The sequence below is a fragment of the Akanthomyces muscarius genome, chromosome 5 (assembly GCF_028009165.1).
Source record: "Akanthomyces muscarius strain Ve6 chromosome 5, whole genome shotgun sequence".
Lineage (NCBI taxonomy): Eukaryota > Fungi > Ascomycota > Sordariomycetes > Hypocreales > Cordycipitaceae > Akanthomyces > Akanthomyces muscarius.
Window position 1 is genome coordinate 2,881,073 of NC_079245.1, and position 23,375 is coordinate 2,904,447.

Sequence of the window (23,375 nt, forward strand, 5' to 3'; positions counted from 1 at the left end):
AGCTGGAGAAGTGGATAGAACATTTTTTTGATGCGAGCGGATCGTGGGGTTGGGCGCGCCTGGTTTAGTGTTGTAGGAAGACTGATGGCCGAAATTTCTCGTTATGCATTGCGTCGCGCAAGAATAGTGCGTAGCATCGACTAAATGAGTGATACATCTTGGCTCGCGCGCATAAAGGAATGTACGATTGAGTGCAGTCGTGTAATTGAAACCCGATATCGTTGCTTCGGTGAAATACTTTCCCGGAAGCTCGGACCCAGCTTCATCGTATGACCCAACCAAGACTCGCTACGGGAGGCAGCCTTTGTGGGCGAGTCATTAAACACTACATTACTGGCATCTAAGCCATCGAAGGTCGCAATCAATTTGTCTTGGCGTTTTGCGTCAGTACGTCTTCCAAGTCATGGAAACTCTAACCTTGCGCCTGGCTCGCCCAGCCTTAGCGAGACAGTTGGTGTCAGAGAGCCGCTCTTGGTGTGCGCTACAAGTAACCAACTGCCGACTACGACGCTAAACAACGAAGCGCCACAGTGCAGTTCCGAATGGGAAGCTGTTTTATTGATTACAATGACTTTTGAGAGGGTGGGCGGCAGGGGCTTGGTTGCGCCACCTCCACCAAGCTGGTGTCGGGGCCGGTCCGGGGTAACACGGCCTGCGAGATGGTTTAATAGACCGTGTCCCTCTGAAATTGTGGATTGTCTTTGATGCAATCTCTTTTGACATCTCTTGAAAGGACATTACTTTTGACATTTTTTTTATCTTGTCTTCTTCACAAATATGGACAACCCAATAAATGAAAAGCGCGATGACCTCGAAAGCATGGCAAGCACTAAATTCGTCGAGGACAGTCCTTACAGCGGAGCAGTGTACGTAACAGAGTCTGTTTTTCTGTTCTATTAGTCATTTTGACAATAACATTGAGTCACTGACTGACAGGTACAAGGTCAATTGAAGATGCCGCCGAACAAGAGCTAGAGTCCAAGCTTCGCTGGAAGATGGACTGGCACATTGTGCCTCTTACCAGCGTAATCTTCTGTCAGTTGAGCCAACCCCGTATTTATAGATGCACCGACTCATCCTTTCAACAGTATTTTCCTTTATTGATCGTGCAAATATTGGTGAGTACCACTGGCCGCGCCGACCATAGATGGCCCAGTTAACATGAGCCCAGGAAATGCCAGAATCGCCGGCCTCGAAAGAACCCTCAACATGGGCGGATACCAATTCAACATTGCGCTCTCCGTCTTTTACATCTCGTACATCCTCTTCGAGATCCCCAGCAACATGCTCTGCAAATGGATGGGACCAGGACGCTTCATCCCGATCGCGACCCTCTGCTTCGGCATACTGACCATGTGCACCGGCCTGGTCCCCAACTTCTCAGCGCTCTGCGGTGTCCGCTTCCTGCTCGGCATCTTCGAGGCCGGCATCATGCCGGGGCTCGTGTACTACCTGTCTCGATGGTACCGCCAGAGCGAGATGACGTTCCGAATCTCGCTCTTTATCGTGTCCGGGTCGCTGGCCGGCGCTTTCGGCGGCCTTTTGGCATCGGCGATTTTAAAAATTCCCCATCTTGGCAGTCTTCACTCTTGGAGGATGATATTTGTCCTTGAGGGTACGTGTAGCTTCGTGCCAACTACTTCTCGTGCTTCAGTCACTAACGATTTTTGCCTGTAGGCATCGCCACTTGCCTTTTGGGAATCGGTAGCTGGTTCGTCATGCCCAATGATCCACAGACAGCCAAGTGGCTGTCTGCGGAAGAGAGAGCGCTTGCACTTCGCCGTCTGCGCAGCGAGCGTGTCAACGCCGATGAGCTCGTCGACAAGTTCAACTGGACCAAGCTGCGCCGCGGCATCATCAACCCCGTCGTGCTGCCAACGGCCTGGATTTTCCTGCTCAACAGCGTCATTGTACAAGGCGCGTCATTTTTCCTCCCGACGCTGGTGGCGACCATTTTCCCAACGCAGAGTGTTACGGCAAAGCAGCTCTTGACGGTGCCGCCATATGTGCTCGGCGCTATTAGCTGCGTTGTCACGAGCTACGCGAGCTGGCGCATGAACAAAAGAGGCATCTTCCTGATCCTCTGCGCCGTCATCCCGACCATAGGCTATGCGTTGTTCATTGCAACACCCAACCCGAGCATTCGATATGGGGCAATCTTCCTGCCCTTTGTCGGCATTTACACATATGGCGCTCTGACAAACTCACATGCGGCCGCCAACGTCGCCTCTGACACTGCGAGATCCTCCGCTATTGCAACAAACGTCATGCTTGGCAATGTCGGTGGATTGGCAGCGTCATGGGCTTTTGTGCCCTCTGATGCCCCCTTGTACAATATCGGCACCGGCCTCAATTTGGCTGCCATGGCGTCAATCATCATCACTGCGACAATGCTATATCTATGGGTCTTGAGGGACAACAAGCGTCGCGAGCAGCTCGACCCGGCCACGGAAATTGGCCATCTATCTGCCTCGGAAATTCAGAATCTGGATTGGAAACACCCCGAATTTCGATGGCGGCAGTAGATTTTATTGACTAAATAAAACTAGCAAATCTTACATAATTTACTGGATTTTATCTAGTATTTCTTGAGTCTGCCAGTATAAAGGCATCAAGTTCCTTATCTGAAGTCTCGTCCCTGATCAAAATCTGGTCTGCCCACGCTATTGTGGCGGTTTGTCATCGTTCCGAGTCGCAATTCATTCCGATTTTATATGAAGATTTCAAAATATATGCGAAGATGTGAATTACAAGTTATGAGCTATATTGACTATTTGAGCGGCGGCGCGGTAGCTCGCAGTCCCAGGTTATCAAGAAACGGGCCATCGTGAAAGCCAACCAAGTAAGCAGGCTCTGTACGCGACTCATTAAAATGCTGGAGGCTCGACCAAGCAGGCACTGCAAACGTATCACGCCCACGCCAATGAAAAACCATCTTATCGCCGCTTGGAGGAATGACAACAGTGTGGCCCTGTCCGCCGTAGCAGTGGTACAGGAAAGAGCTCACTTCTCGCGAGGGCTGTGAGCTTGCAAAAGGGCTTATACGCTCGGCCTGCACTCCAATAGTGGTGGAAAGCGGGCGGCCGCGAGAGTCCTTGTAGTGGAAGATGGTATGCACTCCTGTCGTGTTATCCAGAGCCTCCTGCGTTTTGTGCCAGGGGTGGCGCCAGTCTGCACTTGCGTCTTCACTGTCCGAGTGTTAGTCCATCCATCTTCAAATTACTGAGACAACATTGAGACTTACACACTGGGGTAACGGTCCTTTGCATAACTCTCTGCAAAGTTGACGGGTAGATAGGTAAACAGAGGGAGGTTCAAGACATCGAGCCACACGACAGGTGCATTGCTCTCATTGCCGTGGTCGTGCCAGTGCCACGTGGGTGTAACGACGACGTCGCCGCGCGTCAAGGGCATTTTCTTGCCCTCAACAGCTGTGAAGCCGTTGCCATCAATAATGAAGCGCGCTGCATATGCAATGTGGCGATGAGCAGGCGCGATTTCGCCTGGATTTACCCATTGTAGACCACCGTAGAGCGTGTCAGTGGTATGTGGTGCCTCTAAAAGTGCTGTTAGCAGCATGCTTGACAAACAATTTGGTCACTGAACATAGTGTATACGTACTCATGGCAGGGTTGACTAGCATTAGCACCCTGCGCTCCGCCATCTTCTCCGTTACAAGGCTACCCGCCTGGGACAGGTACGGGAGGCAGTCGCTGTAGCGCCAAAGGTAAGGTTGGCAGGCTGGATTTGGAGAGGGAGGTACCATGGCGCTCATCCGTGACCATAGCGGCTCCATGTGCATTTTGGGTAGTGATTGAACGTATTCCTCCATGGAGGGGTCGGTCGCTTCAGTAGCCATGCTCAGACCCATGGCGCCAAAGATAAGATATGGTGTAAGTGTGCTGGAGTAAGAATGCTTCTTGCCATCAAACGGCTTCAATTATCGTCATCAAAGCAAGTATTCAGAAGGATCACTCGCTCACTGCTCGAGTTATAAGTAAATCACTACCTCGATTAGAGTCTGGGGAATCAAGGTGTTGCGGGGGTGTCCGCAGTATCGGTAGTTCGACACGGCCATCTCGCGTGGCGAGAGTTCCGAGTGTTCAACGCATTTGTTCCGACCGGACCACGCCTTGATTGGCCAGCTGCTCCACGACACGCCAAGTGTCCCGGATGTTGGATAGGCACCGAAGCGCGACTTACATGGCTTTGTAATTTTGCAAAGTTAGTGACACGAGGATTCGGTATTAAATAGCATGTCATTTCCGAATTACGTTGTCATATCATGAATATCGTGCGCAATTACATCATCCAGCGCGCTCCTTCTTGTACTCACACAATGGCGTCCTGGTCCCGCTTAGTCCGCTTTCAGGCTGCTGACGGCGCCGAAAGGTTGGGCGACTTACTTGTTGAAGATGAGCAAGACTTGGCCAACAAGTTGCAAAACAACGACTTGCAAGCAGTTGAGCTGCAAGGTGCAAATCTATTTGGACCTCTCACTCGAGGCAATGCGGTGGGAGTACAGAAGCTGCTGCCGGTGCTCCGCAAATCCGACGTGCCTATTATTAGATGCATCGGCCTCAACTACATGAAACACAGTGGGACCGTCTCATAATGATTTGCTTTCCTAACCTTTTTGGCTAATACTATTTCCAGTCCAAGAGGGCGGCCGCAATCCGCCTCCATACCCGTCTGTTTTCATCAAGCCAAACACTTGCCTGGCTGGCTTTTCGGAAGACATACCAATCCCTGAGATTGCCCAAGAGGGCACTCTGGACTATGAGGGCGAATTGGTATGCATATTATTTTAGAATACGGCTGCTTTCTAGGACTGGACTAACCACCATGCAGGCTATTGTGATTGGCAAAGAGGGCCGAAACATCAGCAAAGAGGCTGCCTTGGAACACGTTGCCGGGTACTGCACATCGAACGATGTGTCCAACAGGGCTTGGCAAAGAGACCCTGCCAAGGCTGGCGGTGTACCGCAGTGGTGCTTCAGCAAGGGGTTTGACAAGTTTGCTCCCCTGGGGCCGATGGTTGTTAGCCCCTCTGTTGTCGGCAATGCATCTGGCTTGCAGCTGCAGACATTGGTCAACGGCGAGGAGCGCCAGAACAGCCCGACGAATGACCTTCTCTTTGGGGTCGAGGATCTCGTCTCGTTCTGCAGTCAGGGCACAACCCTCGAGGTAGGCACAGTAATACTGACAGGAACTCCATCCGGAGTGGCCATGGGTATGAAGGAGCCCAACTATCTGAAGAATGGCGATGTTGTCGAAGTCAAGATCAGTCAGCTTGGGAGCGTAAAGAATACTATGGTATTCGAGAAGTAGCTATCGAACTGGAGAACTTCAAAAACGGGTTTGCGTTGTCTGGCCTCGTGCTCTCATCCGCTAAGAAAGTTCCAAGAGGTGACTTCATTCAGCCACGCGTAGTTTTCGACCTCGACATCAAAATTTATGTCGTCGAAATTGAGATTCATATCGAACCCATCCACCATCCTCTGATTGCTGTTGTTTGAGGGGAAGTCGTAGTTTATTTTCGCATGGGCCATGGCCTGCTGTTCCGGCGCTCCCAAACTTGGCTGCGGTGTACCGAAAATGGCCGAGAGGATCTTGGTCGACAGGATTCGAAGCGCTGTGACGCATTTCTGCGCCGACTGGCTGACGTGCTGCAGGGTCTCAAAAACGTGAATTGCTTGTTCCCAAGACTGATTGATGTCTTCGGCGGGGAACACGTCGGGTCGCAATTTGGCGGCGATTAGTACCGTCGAGGCCGAGAAGAGATAGTACAAACGGTACCACCACGCGGGCAACAGCCCAACCGTGCCGTCGGAGACTTGGTGGTCAAAGAATGTCTTGATTGTGGCCCTGGCCGTGGCAACACATTCTAGTGCGCATTGCCTGTGCAGTCGGGTGGCGAGTCGTTCCGTGTCCGATTCTGTAGTCGCGTGTGGCAAGCACACCAGGCTGAGAATAGGGCGCAAAAGCAGAATCCTCGCGTGCAGGAAGCGTAGACGGAGAATGATGCTAGGCCGCGCCGCTATGGTTCCCAGAGAGTGCTGCTGCAACTGCTTGGGAAGACCATGTTCCCATTCCGCCATGTCGCCGTCAATCTGGACAATGTTTGCCAAGTCGCTTACGGCTCTCTGGCTCGGCTTCATGCGTTTTGTGCGGCCTGTGGGGGTGGAATATAACATTTCGACCAGTTTGTGAGTAATTTCATAAAGCTCGGCAGACTTGACGAAGAATGCGACGTCTGTAGAGTCTTCAGGTAGCGGTTTATCCTCTTCCGCGATAGCTGGTAGCGGAACAGAGCTGGCAAGCTCAGCCAATATCATTGCTGGACGACCATGTGTGAGCGCGACCATTCTATAGCCTCGTCAGTAACGCCAACCACTGTGACAATGATTCAGATACTTGCCTATCCATCAAAACACACCCGTGCCACAACTTTCGATAGAGCTCCTTTTCAACCGTAGATGGCTTTGCCGCCGACGTCTCAGGCAAGTGCAATCCTAGGCTTTGCGCTGACCTGACTGCGAGCCCTACCACCATCCATGTTTGATGCGGCGAGTTTGTAGATTGCAAGTATTGACTGGTGATGAGCAAGTATTGGACTACTTCGAGACTGCCGGGGTCCCATATGGTAACATCAACAAGATCTTGAGCACGCTGAAAGTAGTCTTGGCTTGTGTCGTTCCGGACTGTGGCGTCTTGGCCTTCGTGCAATTGAGTCGACAGCGCAAAGACAATGTTCAATGAGGCCATGAATACAGATTCGTCGGTATTGAGGGGCTGGCCAGCAAATAAGCGAGTATAGCGGTCTTGCCAGTCTTTTTTGTTCAGAAAAGGGTACAGCGGGTCAATGTACAGCCAGTACGTGCGCATCAGCTCGTCGGCAAGCCTTCGCGTAGGTAGTAGCACATTTTTCGGGTCATAGCGACGCTTGGATAGCAATTGAGGCGCCTGTAAGTTTCTCGGCCCTAGGCTCCCAGCAGGATAGCTATTTGGCGAGTGGCCCAGGCGAGCGTCGATGGCGGCTTTGATTTGCGCAGTAAATGAGCCGGCGCTACTACTGCCGAAAAATTCCGTCGTGGTCTCATCACCAACTGCCGTCATTGAGTCAACGGTCTGCGAATTCCCGCGCTCTCTTGCCTTTGGCGATGATTGCGCCTGAGAGAAGCCAGAGCTGGTGGAAGCCGGCTTCGCGGCAATGGATCTATGAGCAGGGTAAAGGCTGCTGCGCTGGGGTTGCCACGTGCCAGCCTTGGATGTAGTAGGGCCGGTCATTGCTGACCTAGTATCGTCACTACGTGCCTTGCTCTGGTTTGCCAGCGACGCTGCATTTGTGCTGTTGGGCGGAGAGAGATTTGAGCTGGCACCATAGTGACACTGGTCGCGGTGGTCCAATTTGCGCGAACAATTACCGCACGCTAAATTGCAGTCAGATCATCAGGTTCTCGAAGGAAAAGAAAAGCCTAAAATGAGATTTCGTGTCAAGATGGCGTACCTGGTCGGGCGCCGTCACACTTGACCTTGCGGCTGCGGCAGCGGTCGCAAGCGACGTCGATTTTCAGTCTTTTTCTGCGGCGCACAAGCGGCACAGACGGCGGCAGTTGGCCGTCTCCAGCTGGAATCGGTGCGGACATGTCATTGAACAAGGCTGCGAACTTTGCGAATCGCGGGACGCGAAAAGGTAAGCAAAGCGACGAAGCAATCGTCGGTTAATTCGGCAGGTGCTTGATGAAGCCGCCTATCAACGCGTGACCCGAGCACGGAGCTCGCGGATCCCGAGAGATCAAAGGCGGAGTTTCTCCACCGATTTGGCACGACAGCCGAACGACAGAATCCGGCAACTCGGCTGAGAACTCTAATATCAGCACGCTGCGGTTACTTGGCTAATAAAGCCTAATAATTGAAACGGTTGCGAAATTGAAAGCCACGAAAACAGAACCATAGATACTCATGACACAACCATACGGGCGCTGATAGATTGTGTTATTTCATCTTCTGGGCAATTATGTACAGATAGTCTTGGCGAGGACTAGCTCTTGGCGAGGACGAGGACGCTAAGTTACCAATGAGTCGCGGCAGCCAAGAAAATCGAGCAATGGCAGTTGATAAAAAGTGCACGTGTGGACGATGGCATAGAAATGTACTGTGGAGACTCAATTTGGCATGACGAACGGGGTACGATAATACCCTATCAATATTGAAGAGTGAAACAAGAGATTGCTACCCGCTACACTCTTTGGACTGGGCATATTATGCCAGTGGAGAGCCTGGTGTAGAAGGCTTCTTTTCCAGCAATGGCATTAGAGGCTGCGCTCAAGTCTGGTCACTTCGATTCACAAAGTTAATGTGAACATGATTCAATGTATGTAGTTGTTGTGCATTTTATATACTGCCCATCTTCTATGTACCCCATCAGAATGGTATCAACCCAGAAACCGGTCAATTGGAGTTTCGTAACCAATTGCCATGCTAAAACAAGAAAAGACATTTATACAATTTAGTTCTTCTGGGCCCAGCCGAGACGGTTCTTGCCACCGTCAAAGATGACGTAGGCGGCCTTCAGGGCGATGTCGCCAAAGATGTTGAAGGGGATGTTGCCAGCAGCCTGGATACCGCCGAAGCACTTGCCGCCAGAGCCCTTGGCGTAGTTGATGATGTCGCCAGGGATGGTGATGTTGCCTTCGCCGACGCTGAAGGAGTAGTCGGGCAGCTTCTCGGAGCAGTCAAAGACGTAGCCGCCCTCCTGCTGGTCAGACTCGGCGCTCTTGACGTTGGCGTAGTAGGCCTGGACGCTCTGGTCGTCGAGGAGGAGAAGGGTTGTGCCAGTGTCGGCAATGCCCTTAACCTCACCGTTGTCGGTGGTGGCGCTGAAGCCCCAGAAGCCCTGGCTGCTGTCGACATCGACGTAGCTGGCACTCTCGGCGCCGCTGGGGACCTTGCCGAAGACGTAGCTACCGGGAGTGTTGTGCTTCAGGTCGGCAACGAAGAGGGGAGAGTCAAGCTGGGTCTTGACGTTGTCGAACCATGTCTTCTGCTTCGTAGGCTTGACGGTGTTGAGCTCGGAGAAGGCAAGGCCAAGGAGACCATCACCCTCACCCTGGGCAAACTGCTGAGAGACTTGCTTGGCAGCCTCGACAGCCTGGCCCTTGACGGTCAGGCCGCCAACGGTGACGTCGTCGGTGTAAACATCCCCAGAGCAGTTGGAGCCGTCGCCGTAGGAGATCTTCCATGTGGCGCCGCTGAGCTTCTTGGCAGAAGTGCTCTTCGATGGGTCGTACTTGGTCTGCGATCCGGCGCCCTCGGTCTCAGTGGAGAAGACCCAGAGGTCAGAGCTGCCAGTGTCGAAGTCCAGCTTCAGAGTCTGGCCTTCGCCAATCTTGACGTCGACGAGGTACTCAAGATCGCCCTGGATAGAGTTGGCGGTGGCGGTGCCAGAAGCGCGCTTGGCGTTGCTGTTCTTGGCAGCGGCAAGGGCAATGTGCTGGGGAACAGCCTTGCCGTACTTCTTGTAAGCGTTGGCCAGAGCCTGCGGGCCGTTGCGGGAGGAGAAGTTGGGGTTGGCGGTCTGTTTCAGCTCAAAGGAGCCAGAGGCGGCGGGCATGGGGGTGCCAGAGGCGAAGCCGGCTGCCAGAGCGGCGACGAGGAAGCTGCCAAAGGTCTGCATATTGATGGTGGGTATATGGATGAAGGTGTGGGAGAGAAGAGAATGAGAGATGCTGATGATGATTTTTTACCTTGAAGTCGGGGGACGTCGAGCCATCTTTATATTAACCAAAGCTTCTCGAAACCCAACTCGTGGTCTTGACAAAGTTCCGTTATGATATCGCGTGAACTACACGAAATTGGAAGGTCACTTTGGCACGGAGTTGGGGCGACGAAATCTACGGACCGGCCGTGATGGAGACCGTGGGGTGTCGGTCGGTTCGATGGTGGCTGAAAGTACCGAAGTGTTGAATAAACGAGACCCGGCTCACATGGCAGCGAATGAGAAGCGTGCGTGTAACGACTCCCGAACTTTTGTTCGCGTGGAAGAAGCAGGAGTCCATAGGTCCCTGGCCTAGCGCGAGTCTTTGGGAGCATGCGCCGTGTAGATCTCGGTCGGTTGTTTGAGTTTCGACAGGTCTCCTTGGGCAATGGGAAGATTTGCAACAGGGTAGTGCACTAGCGACCTGCGCCGAATAGCATTGCACCATTCCAACAAATCACGCTATCGAAAGATGAAAGGGGCTTGCCCGTTGGCCTGTCCCGGGGACGACGCAGCAGAAAGAGGCATAGAGCTTCTTGATTGGGGGCGTTGACCCGACATCAAGGAGTCGATCAACGGAAGCCGAATCCGAAGCGCCTTCCTGAAGAGGCAAAACCATATGTTTGAGAGAGGGCCAATCATTGCGCCTTCGGGAGTGGTCGCCGGGCTGCGTGTGGGATCAAGGTGACCTTTTGGTCGGGCTTTTTTACCTCGGAGTCGTCTGACCTTGCGCTATCGCGCACCGCCCATATGCGCCGCCGCCACTGCAGACAAAGGCCCTCTGGAGGAGGTGGGAGGCTGAGAGCTGGTGTGAGGGAGTGGGCACGACGTCCCCCGTAGTGCCGTCTCACTGCCGATCTCTGGACGCAACCCAGTCAAGTGTCACCGCCTGCTTCCATTGGCACATGCAGCGAGCCTTTGGCGCCTGAAGGCCCAGTTCTCCGTAAGCCGCACGATCGAATGAGATGCCAAGGGCATAGCGTGCCTGTCATGGCTGTCAAACTACACATGTCCAGCGCCCCCCTGAGCACGCCCCGGCCAGGCCCCATATGCTGGGCCACGGCTGTTATTGGGCAGATGGCAGCGCCCATGTGTGAGCTTGACTGAAGCTTATCCCCTGTGGATCTGTTATTGTTGTCGGTCCTTATTTCCTTATCTACGAGAAACACAAGTAGGGCACAGCACTCAGTCCTGTCGGCAACACATCCGTTGATTGGGCACACCTCAAGGTTTGAGGGCGAAATGAAAGGAGCTGTGCCGTGGACGAATAGAACACCAGCGTCGCATCCTCCCATGTAAAGCCTCCTAGCATCTGGAAGACCTGCCGCTTCCCGTCTCCCGGCTTGGCGATGGGCGGCGCAGTCTGGGCGATGTTCGTGCCCCTAAAATAACAAGTTAGTGTGCCTTGGCCGTTGTCGCGTGCACGCTGCACAGGACAGGTACGCCGGCCCCATGTAGATAACGTAACAGCGGCTTCTGTGACAAGGGCGGCCTAACCGCATTCTGGCAATACTCCTACGCACTACCGTCGCTGACCGCGCTGCTGAAGCCGGCGCAGTGGCATTGTTGGGTTTAGCACGATCTAGCTAATCCCGGCAACTGTGGCAATGCGGTCGTGATTATGCGAGAGGCAGCTGAAAATGCAGAGTGACGTCGGTCGCTCAAAAGAGCATGGAGCAGCAGTTTCGGTGTCCTCCGCTAGTTGCTAGCTCAGCTACAGGCTCAGCTATAGGTGATGTGCAGTAGAAGGCACCAGATTGAGACACGCCTGAGGACGGAGAGGAGGCATTTTAGAGCTTGCAGAATTGTCGCACAACTTTGAGTTTAAAAGTCTGGTCTATCTCGACTCTAATTTCGGGCCTTTCATGACTTTTCGCCGATTCGTCCAATAAAAGCTATCGGTCCGTCCGTTGTAGCGCCCTCCTGTGACAATGGTCAAAGGGTGAGTCGACACTGCAGATCTTGCAACGGCGACATAAACCCCGCGAATTCCGTGTTTTTCCATCCCACTATTCATGCTATTCCGATTCTTCTCTATTATGGAGGGCTTCCACCACTGCATAGTCGATCACTCGCTTAGCTCATTCTTCACACCTGCTCATTCCGTTCATGATCGCCAACATGGTGATATGAAACTGGCCGTCGGGTGATGGCTCGCAAAGCGCCAGCATCTGCGACCGGACGAATATGGGCGCTCGTAAGGAGGTTCTCCCCATCGCTCCACGACTCCGTACCATTCGGGCTGTAAGATGAGTGGCCCGCCGGGTGGCTTGATGATGCCCGAAGGTGCGCATAGGCCAGAGGTTCATCAGCTTCGCGCCGCCTCTGGCGGCGCTCTGGCTGCATCTTCTCCATCTCCTCGTTCACCGCGGAGCTACTCGGACTGGAACTTTTGAAAAGTGCATGCGCCGTGTCCAAAAGCGGCGGGACCCAGAACAACACGGCAACAACTTGACCGAACGACCATCCTTTTTTGTCAATAATGTCCATTTTCTGGTATTCTCGCACGACACGAAACTCGTATCCGAGTGCGAAGCAAAAGATCGTCGTTGTAAGCAGCAGCAGGCCGAATCTCACGGCTTTGCGGTTAAAAAAGGTAGATGCTTTATTCTTTGCACGCCTACTTTCCGCCAACGCCGTCAGTCCTGGCTTGTGGGCAGCTTCCACCGATTTTTCGCCATGGCGCGTCCAGCTCTGGAAGGCTTGCCGGCTGACTGCCACCAGCAGCACCGCTGTTGCAAAAGCCCAGAGCATGGGAACGTTTTTGATGTTTGGAATCGGGTTCTTGTTGAAGAAGCTGTCCAGGTATACCAGCGGCTCTGCGCCCGTGAGCTGATGGCAGAGCGCCATGGCTGATGAGCCTCCGCAAGAGGTTGTGTGGAATAGGGTCTGCAGCCCAACGCCGAGTAAGTTGGAATCGCCCTTTACTGACGACAAGTTGTCAACCAAGATGAAGAATGTGACAGAGTTGAGAGCCCAGCTGCCTAGCACAACCCCAGTCGAGAACCAAGATTTTACTCCATGGCTGTGCAGCAGCATGAGAGTAAACACCGGCGGGACGAATCCCATAATCGACGAAGCAACCAAGGCATACCCATTTAATGCATCTACACTTGCCGGCCGCATCGCGAAAGTTGCCACAGCCACGGAAACTACAACCGAGCGGTCAAAAATTTGATCTTGTGTATGGCATAGATAAGAAGTAAGCTTACCTCCAAAATATGATTGCGCCGAAAGGAATGTATGAAGAGGACTCTTCGCTTTCTCGAAAACGTTGGGCTTTTGCTTCTTTTTGCCCCATACCTGGTAGCCCGCGGAGGTAAGAAAGGCTGTTGCAATTACAAGCAGTGTCAAGGCTTGGACATAGTAAGTAGTCAAGACCTGATTACTTCCATTAGCATCTCTCTCTGGTAGCACTGCAACTGTGGCGCGGCCGCGCGTGGTAACCTACCCCAATGCCCAGAACGTCTTGGTTCGCATATGGCAGACCACATGTGTTGTCGCACAGGCGGCTAATGCACGCCATGGCACCCGTATTATTATTGTGGAGGTTAAAGTTGAGCCGCGTCGGCTGGGCCAGGAAGTTGTCCATGGCACAGGCCTCTTTGCACTTGTCGGGCTCGCGCGTCAGATCGCAGGTGCTCGCGTAGCACGAGGCAATCTTGGACGTTGTGCGGGTAATGTTGGACTTGGCGGACGGGTTGACGTTGAAGTAGCCCCGGACCTTGTCCATCTTCTTATATGTGGGCAGTACCTCGGTGATGTGGTCTAGGTTGGTGCAGACACCAAAGAGCGAAACAGACGTGTTGCTCTTCGGCCGGCCGTAGTCGCGGGCGTCAGACTTGACGCCGTTTGGCACCGAGGCGAAGACGCGGGTCATGTTCTGGCAGTCCTTCATGCAGTCGCCAGACGGACAGTACTCCTTTAATGGCGCGGAGAAGAATCCATCGTTGCTAATGAGGGTCAGGTTATTTGTGTCGTAAATCTGAATAAAGTCTTTAATGTCCTGGTATGGATCACTGTCGACGGGTTGTGGCGCGGTCGGATATGGCGTGCCCATTTTGAGGAATTTGTCGCCGTTCCCGGTGAGTAGACGTTGTGGTAGGCGAAAATTGATCAAGCACGGAAATACAGTTCTTACTAGACGGACTGCTTGTTATATTTAAAATACTTCCGCCCCGGGGTTGTGCAGTGTGCATCCCATCTAGTTCCTGACTATTGCCCGAGCCAAGCCAGACCTGGTCAACGCCGCAACGGGCCGCTGTGGACAAGCCAATGTATTTCTGGGCGTGTTTAAATCCATAACCAATGAGGCACGACCTCCCAGCACCAAAAAGGTACTTAGGTGGGCGGCTGCGCACATGTCTCGCTGGATAGTGCTGACGCTACCCAACCTCTAGGCGTTCCCTTGGTCCACCACAGTCTGGCTCTGACAGCCCTGTAAGCCCTACTGATCGCCAGAACTGTGCTTTTACGACGTAATTGAGCCTATGGCGGTGGCGATGCAGGTATTTTTGGTCTCAGGCTGTCCGGCAACCCTCTCGCCTCTCTACCAAACCTCAATCTGATACGACATCGAGTAGCGATCATCAGCCCTGTGAACTTCAGAGGCCGAGATAAGCACGGCGGCAACTGATCTCTATTACCGAGCAGGCTGCACGCTGTTTTGCTTATGCCCGCAGTGCTGCAAATTTCCAAATGCGGAACGAGTTGTAGCATCATTTTCTGATTTTGCGGCGGTCGGCTTTTGAAATGAGGCCGACAGTGGCAATGCATGGCATTTTCCTCGAGTGAATGGCGTCGTTGGTACTGCGGGCCGTTCCCTAGTCTCTTCAGCGGTTTCCATAACAGTTGCGGGCTAACTCTCCGCCCTCTTAGCCTTTTCATATGCGCCCTTCTGTAGCTGACGAAGGCGAGCGTTACTGGCCCCTGTCTTTACGTGCACAAGGTTATAATTAGATTCGACAAGGTAAAATTGTACAAGATGTTGAAGCCTGATTCAACGCGAGATGAGCCACCAGCTGTGTCGACACACGAAACCTCGTCAAGCAGCCGGATACAAGCGCACGCGGCGACTGGCTCATCCTTGAAATAAATCAACCAGGCTGCTGTTCGAGAGATAATCATCTGAAGCGTCCTGGCGTCACTCCATTTCAAAGCATCGATTCTTTCGATTTGTGACTGCCGTACCGGGTAGCTGCACACCAGCTAGATAGCTAGCAGCCAAGACATTTGCAGGATAACTATTATGTTTGAGAGCACAACATCCCTGGCGTTTGGCTGCTCTCCCGCACTCACCCACTCGCTAATTTCCCCTCAAACCCTCATTTCGTCCACCGACGCATCCACTCGTGTCTTTGGTTGTCTCTGATTGTGGCGCCCCCCAATCCGGTCCCCGTGTCGGCCGTCGGCTTACCTGACGCCCGGTTCGACAATGATTCGGCTGCGCGCGCCCGCATCCTGCGCGTCAACTTTGCAGACCGCATCGGGACCGGGCCACAACATTGCCTCGAGAGCCTCGCTTCGGTCCTACCTTACCCCGGAAAGGTTTGCTTTCGAGCGTCGATGAAGCGCCGCGCCGCCGAATTGCGCATCCCTAAATCCCCGACGTCACTGGCTGTTGCCTACGGCCACCAAAGTCAAACACTGGTCCTCGTAGCTCCGTAGCGACTGAGACTAGCGCTGCTTTGGCTAACATTTGCCGAAACAAACATGGACGAGTAGGCGTATGCACGCCCGCCCGCACGGTTCTTGGATGGAGTGGAAACGGCATGAGAAAAAAAAGGAAAAAGCCCGTTGAGAGGTCGTGGCAATTGGGTGTAGAGTTGCGTCATCCTTTTTCTCCTCGCGGTCTGCTGGAAGACAATCCGTTTCTCTTGTCTTTCATCATCTCCAAGCTATCCTTCTCAATCGAAACCTGCTCGCGCATCCCCTTCATGATGCTTGGCCTTCACTACCTCACGCAGTCGCTGCCCCAGTCGGCCTGGATCCCCAACCCGCCCCTGACGGAGAAGAACCTGCCGGATCAGACGGGCAAGGTGCACATTGTCACCGGCGCCAACTCGGGCGTCGGCGAGCAGCTCATGCAGATTCTCTACGAGAAGAACGCCACCGTCTACGTCGCCGCGCGCAGCCAAGACAAGGCCGACGCGGCCATTGCCAGCGCCAAGTCCAAGTACCCCGCCTCCAAGGGTCGCCTCGCCTTCATCTCCGTGGACCTCTCCGACCTGCGCACCGTCAAGCCGGCCGTCGACGCGTTCCTCGCGCGGGAGAAGCGCCTCGATGTGCTCGTCAACAATGCCGGCGTCATGTTCCCGCCCGCCGACGTCACGAGCGCGCAGGGCCACGAGATGCAGATGGCGACCAACTGCCTCGGCCCGTTCCTGCTCACCAAACTCCTGACGCCGATCCTCAAGACCACGGCCAAGACGGCGCCCAAGGACTCGGTGCGCGTCATCTGGGCGTCCTCGCTCGCCAACAACCTCTTCTCCCCGTACGGCGGCGTCCCCCTGGACAAGGAGACGGGCCCCAAGGACTACAACACGCAGACAAACTACGGCCAGTCCAAGACGGGCAACCAGTTTTACGCTGCCGAGTTTCACCGCCAGCATGCCGCAGACGGCATCGTCAGTGTCACATTCAACCCGGGCAACCTGCAGAGCGGCTTGCAGCGCCACCTGCCCGGCCTCATCCACAGCTCGCTGGCGTACCTGGGCTATCCGCCCCGAAACGGTGCATACACGGAGCTGTTCTGCGGTTGGAGCAAAGACATCACCATGGAGAAGGGCGGGTCGTTTGTGATTCCGTGGGGCCGTCTCGGCAACGATTATGTCCGTCCCGATCTGGCCAGGATTGTGGCGGAGAACAAGACAAACCCGGAGGCAACGCCGAGACAGTTTTGGCAGTGGAGCGAAAAGGCAACTGCCAAGTATGCCTAAGATACCTGTGCTAATGTATTCATGTTTAATCAAACTCGAGCGAAACTCTTTTGTCATTTTAATAACAACCGCAGGGCTGTCGCAAGCAAGGCTCCAAATGTTGGTCCGATAGTGTACACGTAGCAATGATAAGGTGGCTTTGACCTTCTTCTCTACTTTTCGAGTCCACGAACCCGTTCAAAATACAACCACTGCAAAATTGTTTCTGGCTCAGTCGCCATCTTCAATGGCTGCCATTTGAGTGACGAATTCATGCTGCAGCTGCTTGAGGTAGCCTGGCAAAGCATCCTCGGCACCATCAACTCGCGCTTGCTTCAATGCTTCATGCAGACCGAGGATCAACTGGCGGCGTCTCTGTAACTTCTCCGCTTCTGTGTTCTGCTTGTTTGCTTCCTTTCGCAGTCTACTTGCGCGCACAAACTCTTCCGCTTCTCGAATGATGGTTTGTGGAAGTCCCATGGCCTTGGCGAGATTGATGCCGTAATCCTGCTCGTCACGTTCGGGACCTCTTTCGGTCTTGTATAGCATGGTTACGTGCGGCACCCCATCCTCGCTGATGGCGCAGTCGGATGCTAGGTGCAAGTTCAGAACGCCAGGTCGGTTTGCCAAAACGCATGCAAGGTCAAGAAAATGCGTCGCAAACCAGACAAATGCCTTGGACTGGATTAGTGCTTCTGCCATGGCAATGGCAATTGCAAGCCCGTCGCGCGTGCTGGTGCCTCTGCCAAGCTCATCGATAATCACCATGCTTTGCTGATCTACATTGCGTAGGATAAATGCCATGTCGCGCATTTCGACCGAAAAGCTGGACAGTCCTGCTACTATGTTATCGTTTAATGAAATGCGGGTGAATATGTTGTGGACAACGGAAAAAGAAGCGTATTCGGCGGGAACAAAGCAGCCAACCTGGGCCATAATCTGAAGTAGCGCGATGGCTCGTATGTAAGTACTTTTGCCGCCCATGTTAAATCCTGTCACAATATGGAAGCAATGCTGTTCTGTGGCAAAGTAGTCGTTCGGTACAAACTTTTCTGCCAGTATCTGCGTTCATGAGCGGAAGCTACTACAGCTCATGTATGTGGCCATACCTTGTCAACTATTGGGTGCCTGGCCGACTTTAGTGCCAACCTGTTGGTAATTTCTGGTCGTATATAGTCGCGTGTCGTACTTATCTGGGCGAAAGAAGCAAGCATATCCATGAGGCCGACCGATTCGCACATTTTGAAGAGATGAGATGCGTCTGCTTGCAGGCCGGCAATCAACTGCTCAATAATGGCATCACTGCGAAAAACTACTTCATTTGAGGTGTCCGATAGTCGCATATTCAGTTTGACGAGATCAAGAGTTTGACACTCGATAGCACCTCGCTTTTTGGCGACATTGATGAAGAGACCAGGTGGATCAACACTGTTGTAGTCACCGATGCTTAGCTTGAGCCAGTACTTTCGGCCGTTGTCGTATTTCAGCGTCGCAACCACACTGTACTTCTCTAAATGAGGGGTAAATAAGCAACCTCCTGAACGGTCGACGGATGACTCTTACCGTTGAGTTGCTCGACATAATGGTGAATCTCCTGTGTTAATTCCTTGTACGCCTGGCGTGAGACATCCAACACACCGCTAATACCACACCGTACGGCGAAAGTTCGCTGGTTTCTTAGGTCAAGAGCTGATTTCGTATATGCTACGTCGGATTCCAACACCGTCGTGATCTTCTGTAACACTGTGGCAATTTTTTCGAAGCTACAGAGCTCCCGAATTTTGACGAGGAGAGGAGCAGTCGCGGGGTTCATGGCTACGTAAAGATCCTTGGCTGCTTCCAAGAACGACTTGATCATCAGAACCTGATTTATCTGCTGTTCTGCTTGAGAGATTGCTGAGATCACGGGGATGGTGATCAACTAGCTCAGATTAGCTACTGGCAGCATACTTTTGAATAGCATTACCTTGGTCAGTAGTTTCTCGACATCAAGAAAGTTTTTCAAAGCTAAAACTCGTTAACAAAGAAACAGAGACCAGAGAGTGAATCAGTGTACCCTTTCGAATTTCTAAAAACATTTCTTCATTTATTGTTAGCTCCTCCACAGCCTCGTAGCGTGGGGCCATGAACGATTCGTAGAGCGTCGGCGGCTGAAGGATATTACTGCGCAGCATTCGATTCCCCATTGGCGTAGCGCAATTGTTGAGTAAGCCATATAAGCTGTCCTTTGATTTGGTAGAATGACTGTTTTGAACAACTTCCAAGCATTGGATCGCGGATATGTCAATCATCATGGTGTCATCTGAGGGTTGGTAGCGTAGCCGTAGCGAGTGTGGCGCAAACGTTATGGAGAACTGGTGTTCTATCTGCGACATGGCCTGAGGACATTAGAGAATAGACTTTGGCCGCTGATCTCAATTCATACTGCAGCAAGAGCGCTCACGGCGTAATATTTGCCTTGAATAGCGACTTGGATCGGCTGAATATCAGATTCGAACGCCAATTTGTTGATGTATGCCAAGCCATCGGACTCGGACCAAAAGGAACGATCGGTCTCATCAACGGGGATACCGGCAAACATGGAACGGAGAAGCGGCGTCAGGCTAGTTGATTTCGTTCCTTGGGCCAAGCAAACGATTCGAGACGGCCAATTAATGCGTATTTTGTGGAGAGTCTTCACGTAGGACTGGTTATCGCATATTTGACTTAGAATGGCTTCACCTATAGATGTGTTCACAAAAGCAATGCCGACAGATGGGGAAACGCCACGAGCTTCGCAGACTGCACAGACAATGGTATGGGCCTCCCCCATTCCTAGAACGGACGAAGCATTGGTAGCACGCGATTTTCGACCAGAAGCAGTGGTGGGGCGACTGAGTGAAGTCAATATGTCTAACTGGTTCCAATTAGGTGTTGATTGTGATACAGAGTTGGCAGAGGAATGCGTCGCTTGATGCCGCCTGGAAGTAGTAGCACTCGGAGTGGTGCTCTGCTGCGGACGCCGGACAGCGTGGGAACGCGAAGAACCCGGCGTGTCGCTTCGAGATGTGGTCGAATTGGTAAAATATCGAGAAGACGTAAGGCTGGGCATCAAACTCTGCGTTTTTGCCCGTGGACGATCCATTTCGAAGGCCAGAAACTGGTCTACTCACCGGCCAGAAAAAGGATGTTGGCAAGTGTAAGACGCATGGACTGATCGTTGAGCGCAAACGGGTGGCGATCTTGGGTTGGCGGCCCGCCCCACAGCGAGTACATTGTGTCCCCTTTGGCACCAGGCACTGTCAAAATCCACACCTCACAATCATCCATTGTGAGCCTCTCTCTCTCTCTATATATGCCATCCATTATTGCACAGCGCGAAGAGCACGCCACGATGTTTGGCATTCTGGAGGCCGTTACGATACCTCACGGGAACATATTTAGCAGTTCCGAATCCCTGATCGCCAACCTGAATGAGCGCATGGAAAAGGAGGGCTACAAGATCGTCAAGTCGCGCTCCCACAGGGCGTACATCGGGGGTGCGGAGGTGCCCGGCAATGACACTGTCCGCTGCGACTTGGTTTGTGACCGCGGTGGCCGGCCATACAAATCAGTGGCAACGAAACACAAAACGTCGACCAAGAAGACAGGCTGTCCCTGGAAAGCCAAGGCCGTCCACCGAAAAGCAGCCGGCGGTTGGGTGCTTACAGTGGTCTGCGACCAGCACAACCATGAGCCAGGCACGCCAGAGCCTCCATCGCCAGAACAGAGCGACAACGAGGAGGGAGATGAAGAAGACTCCGGTAAAAACTAAAAATTATCATGCAGCTGAAAAGAATGCCCACTGACAGGTAGAACAGCAAACGATCTGCCAAGTCTCGATGCAGAAACCTCCGCTGCCATTCAAGTCGCTGGCGTGTCGGAGGCGGCAGTGCGCCTGACGGGAGACACATTCAACAAGTTCAAAGGAGAATACAGAAAGCTTTCGGGTCCCGACAGAATGCAAGTCCTTTCAACTCTGCAGCTTCGGGTCGCCGCCATTTACGCGCTTCAAAATGAAGACATGCAGCGGCATCGACGTCGAGAGGCCCAAGATAGGCGACATCGCGACGTCGAATCGAACAAGAGGCCACAAGAAGAAGGTGCGGTAAGCACAAGTAAAAGACAGAAACCGAGCACAGCGCACGATCAAGACGCGGGCACAGAAGCTCTACAGAGCCAGATGCATCCGGATGTGGCACATGGACTGATGGGCGCGACGCAATTTCAGTTTCCCCCACGAGCTCCCCCGCAAATCCAAGTAGCCGACGCGGCTGTACAAACATCACTGTCGATTCCCAGTAGTGGCATGGGCGGGTTTCCGCAGTTTGCGAATAGCTTTTCGCGTGGCCGAAGACCAAACACATGAGGTGTGGCTTGGATCTCACAGCCATAACTAGACCAACAGTGGCAGTGGGGCGTCGTGGTGTCCGTCACTCCAGCTGGCGCGCCTGCAAGGATTTCACCGCCTAAATTTTGTGTTTTTGCCAGCTGCCCCACCAATTATCAGCAACTTTTTTGATCACTTTGACTCTGGCACAACTGCAGATTGAACAGAAAAATGTCGACCGTTTTGCCTCCGCCGTCGAAAAGACAGCGCCGCGAGGGCCTCGAGCGTTCTCGTGTTCAACAAGATGTTACTGCCGCCTCCGGGCCGGAGGGTTCCTTCAAGGCCCGCTTCGTCGACCCAGATGGCAACCAGCAGGCGCTGGTCGAGGTGCCGCTGGCCGACGCTTCAGAGAAAAACTTGTCGCTTCTCTTGAATACACTTCTGGCTAGGGTAAGGGAATTCCAAATTGAAGTATTATTTGTCGTTGCTGATCAGTGGACAGGAGAAGGAGGACTTCGTCCCATACAGATTCCGAATCCACATCCCGGATAGCGATATCATTGTCGACCAGTATCCCACTGATCTACTACAACTACTGCGCAGTCATGGCATCGAGAACCCTTTCGAAACCACAGTCACACTTAGTGCCGAACCACAGGCAGTCTTCAAAGTGAAGGCCGTCACTCGCATGTCGCATCGCATTCCAGCGCACGGCGAAGCCATTCTTGCAGCACAATTCCCACCCCAGACGAGCAGCTTGCTGGCCACAGGATCTGGCGACAATACCGCGAGAATCATGGACACCGATACCGGAACGCCCAAGTATACTCTTTCTGGCCACAAGGGCTGGGTGTTGTGCGTTGCGTGGTCGCCAGATGGGCTCCGCCTTGCGACTGGCAGCATGGACAAGACGGTACGGCTGTGGGACCCGGTGACTGGCAAAGCTGTTTCTGGTGGAACGTTCAGCGGCCACGCCAAATGGGTGACAAATATCGCCTGGGAGCCGTACCACCTTTGGAGGGACGGCACACCCCGCCTGGCAAGTGCTAGCAAGGACTCAACAGTGCGCGTGTGGATTGTAGACAATGGCGTAACCGAGCATGTGCTGTCAGGACACAAGAGCAGCGTCAGCTGTGTCAAATGGGGAGGCACAGGAAACATCTATACCGCCAGCCACGACAAGACAGTCAAAGTCTGGAACGCAGAGCTCGGCACGCTGATTCATACGCTTTCTTCTCATGCGCATTGGGTCAATCATCTGGCATTGTCGACCGAGTTTGCGCTGCGAACCGCGTACTTTGACCACACGCCGACTCCGACAACAGAAGAGGAAAAGCGTGCCAAGGCCAAGGAAAGATTTGAGAAGGCTGCCAAAATACAAGGAAAAGTTGCTGAGCGGCTAGTCTCGGCAAGTGATGACTTTACCATGTATCTCTGGGATCCGTCGCAAGGGACAAAACCAGTGGCGAGAATGCTGGGCCACCAAAAGCAAGTCAACCACGTAACGTTTTCTCCGGATGGAAGCTTAATCGCCAGCTCGGGCTGGGATAACCACACGAAGCTATGGAATGCCAGGTATGTGTTCATCGCATTTCAGAAAATGTGACGAGAAGCTGTGATTTGCTGACATTGGATGGTAGGGACGGAAAATTCATCAACACTCTCCGCGGCCACGTGGCACCAGTATATCAATGCGCATTTTCTGCCGACTCGCGACTTCTTGTAACAGCATCCAAGGATACGACGCTGAAGGTGTGGTCGATGGCGACGCATAAGCTGGCCTCGGACCTGCCGGGGCATCAAGATGAAGTGTACGCTGTTGATTGGAGTCCCGACGGCAAGAAGGTTGGCAGTGGTGGCAAGGACAAGGCTGTACGCCTTTGGTGCAATTAAAAAAGGACAAAGACAAAAGCAATGCATATTTTCAACATGATATGCCCTGTTTGGCAGACTTGTTAATACGGACTGAATATTACGATAACGGCTAGGTTCATGCAAGGCGGGATATTGACGTGGCAATGGAGATGAGGCATATACCTGCAGGGATAGAATTGGCAAGGCTTAAAATAGATGAACTCGTTGCCTATTAGGAAACCGAGTGCCAAATCTGCAGAGTGATGTGGTTTGCAGTGATGTCGGCCTCGCCTCGGGTGACCTGTCATTGGAGGAGGCCTGCCTCGGGCGGCTTTGTGACAGAAGGGTTCGCGCTGTGGCGTTTCTGCCCGGTATGACTGAGCAAGCGCTGAGATTGGCCACGGTAGACGATGAACATGTGAGCTTAGATGCAAGCCAAGCCGACTACGGGGAGGGGATAGAGGCCTAGAAGCTGGGGAAGCCATGGCGGCGGGAG

The 23,375-nt window shown here is 53.2% G+C and overlaps 10 protein-coding genes across 11 annotated transcripts; 5 read left to right on the plus strand and 5 right to left on the minus strand.

Annotated features, from left to right (window-relative positions):
• Window positions 1-777: 777 nt before the first annotated feature.
• On the plus strand, window positions 778-2,525 carry LMH87_010278 (uncharacterized protein; the record flags this gene model as incomplete). Its single annotated transcript, XM_056197413.1, has 5 exons — window positions 778-866; window positions 944-1,035; window positions 1,089-1,118; window positions 1,172-1,615; window positions 1,678-2,525. The coding sequence occupies 5 exons, from the start codon at window positions 778-780 to the stop codon at window positions 2,523-2,525; spliced, it is 1,503 nt and encodes a 500-aa protein (XP_056054464.1).
• A 245-nt stretch (window positions 2,526-2,770) lies between these two features.
• LMH87_010279 (uncharacterized protein) lies at window positions 2,771-3,871 on the minus strand (the record flags this gene model as incomplete). The annotated part of the gene is made up of 3 exons (XM_056197414.1): window positions 2,771-3,188; window positions 3,245-3,557; window positions 3,622-3,871. 3 exons carry the CDS (start codon window positions 3,869-3,871, stop codon window positions 2,771-2,773), a joined length of 981 nt encoding a protein of 326 aa, XP_056054465.1.
• Window positions 3,872-4,339: 468 nt separating this feature from the next.
• On the plus strand, window positions 4,340-5,331 carry LMH87_010280 (uncharacterized protein; the record flags this gene model as incomplete). The annotated part of the gene is made up of 3 exons (XM_056197415.1): window positions 4,340-4,598; window positions 4,657-4,793; window positions 4,852-5,331. 3 exons carry the CDS (start codon window positions 4,340-4,342, stop codon window positions 5,329-5,331), a joined length of 876 nt encoding a protein of 291 aa, XP_056054466.1.
• Window positions 5,332-5,384: 53 nt separating this feature from the next.
• On the minus strand, window positions 5,385-7,649 carry LMH87_010281 (uncharacterized protein; the record flags this gene model as incomplete). Its single annotated transcript, XM_056197416.1, has 3 exons — window positions 5,385-6,369; window positions 6,422-7,433; window positions 7,511-7,649. The coding sequence occupies 3 exons, from the start codon at window positions 7,647-7,649 to the stop codon at window positions 5,385-5,387; spliced, it is 2,136 nt and encodes a 711-aa protein (XP_056054467.1).
• Window positions 7,650-8,512: 863 nt separating this feature from the next.
• LMH87_010282 (uncharacterized protein) lies at window positions 8,513-9,679 on the minus strand (the record flags this gene model as incomplete). The annotated part of the gene is made up of 1 exon (XM_056197417.1): window positions 8,513-9,679. The coding sequence occupies one exon, from the start codon at window positions 9,677-9,679 to the stop codon at window positions 8,513-8,515; it is 1,167 nt and encodes a 388-aa protein (XP_056054468.1).
• Window positions 9,680-11,848: 2,169 nt separating this feature from the next.
• On the minus strand, window positions 11,849-13,820 carry LMH87_010283 (uncharacterized protein; the record flags this gene model as incomplete). Its single annotated transcript, XM_056197419.1, has 3 exons — window positions 11,849-12,912; window positions 12,973-13,141; window positions 13,212-13,820. The coding sequence occupies 3 exons, from the start codon at window positions 13,818-13,820 to the stop codon at window positions 11,849-11,851; spliced, it is 1,842 nt and encodes a 613-aa protein (XP_056054469.1).
• A 1,711-nt stretch (window positions 13,821-15,531) lies between these two features.
• Window positions 15,532-16,698, plus strand: LMH87_010284 (uncharacterized protein; the record flags this gene model as incomplete). 2 transcript variants are annotated; one of them, XM_056197420.1, is made up of 2 exons in its annotated part: window positions 15,532-16,466; window positions 16,546-16,561. In XM_056197420.1, the coding sequence occupies 2 exons, from the start codon at window positions 15,532-15,534 to the stop codon at window positions 16,559-16,561; spliced, it is 951 nt and encodes a 316-aa protein (XP_056054470.1). The 2 variants fall into 2 exon arrangements, with proteins under 2 accessions (XP_056054470.1, XP_056054471.1); XM_056197421.1 differs by having other exon boundaries at window positions 15,532-16,698.
• A 210-nt stretch (window positions 16,699-16,908) lies between these two features.
• LMH87_010285 (uncharacterized protein) lies at window positions 16,909-19,801 on the minus strand (the record flags this gene model as incomplete). The annotated part of the gene is made up of 6 exons (XM_056197422.1): window positions 16,909-17,739; window positions 17,787-18,187; window positions 18,241-18,598; window positions 18,644-18,684; window positions 18,734-19,055; window positions 19,103-19,801. The coding sequence occupies 6 exons, from the start codon at window positions 19,799-19,801 to the stop codon at window positions 16,909-16,911; spliced, it is 2,652 nt and encodes an 883-aa protein (XP_056054472.1).
• A 210-nt stretch (window positions 19,802-20,011) lies between these two features.
• LMH87_010286 (uncharacterized protein) lies at window positions 20,012-21,064 on the plus strand (the record flags this gene model as incomplete). The annotated part of the gene is made up of 2 exons (XM_056197423.1): window positions 20,012-20,459; window positions 20,517-21,064. The coding sequence occupies 2 exons, from the start codon at window positions 20,012-20,014 to the stop codon at window positions 21,062-21,064; spliced, it is 996 nt and encodes a 331-aa protein (XP_056054473.1).
• Window positions 21,065-21,256: 192 nt separating this feature from the next.
• Window positions 21,257-22,918, plus strand: LMH87_010287 (uncharacterized protein; the record flags this gene model as incomplete). The annotated part of the gene is made up of 3 exons (XM_056197424.1): window positions 21,257-21,475; window positions 21,528-22,600; window positions 22,666-22,918. The coding sequence occupies 3 exons, from the start codon at window positions 21,257-21,259 to the stop codon at window positions 22,916-22,918; spliced, it is 1,545 nt and encodes a 514-aa protein (XP_056054474.1).
• Between the last annotated feature and the right edge of the window lie 457 nt (window positions 22,919-23,375).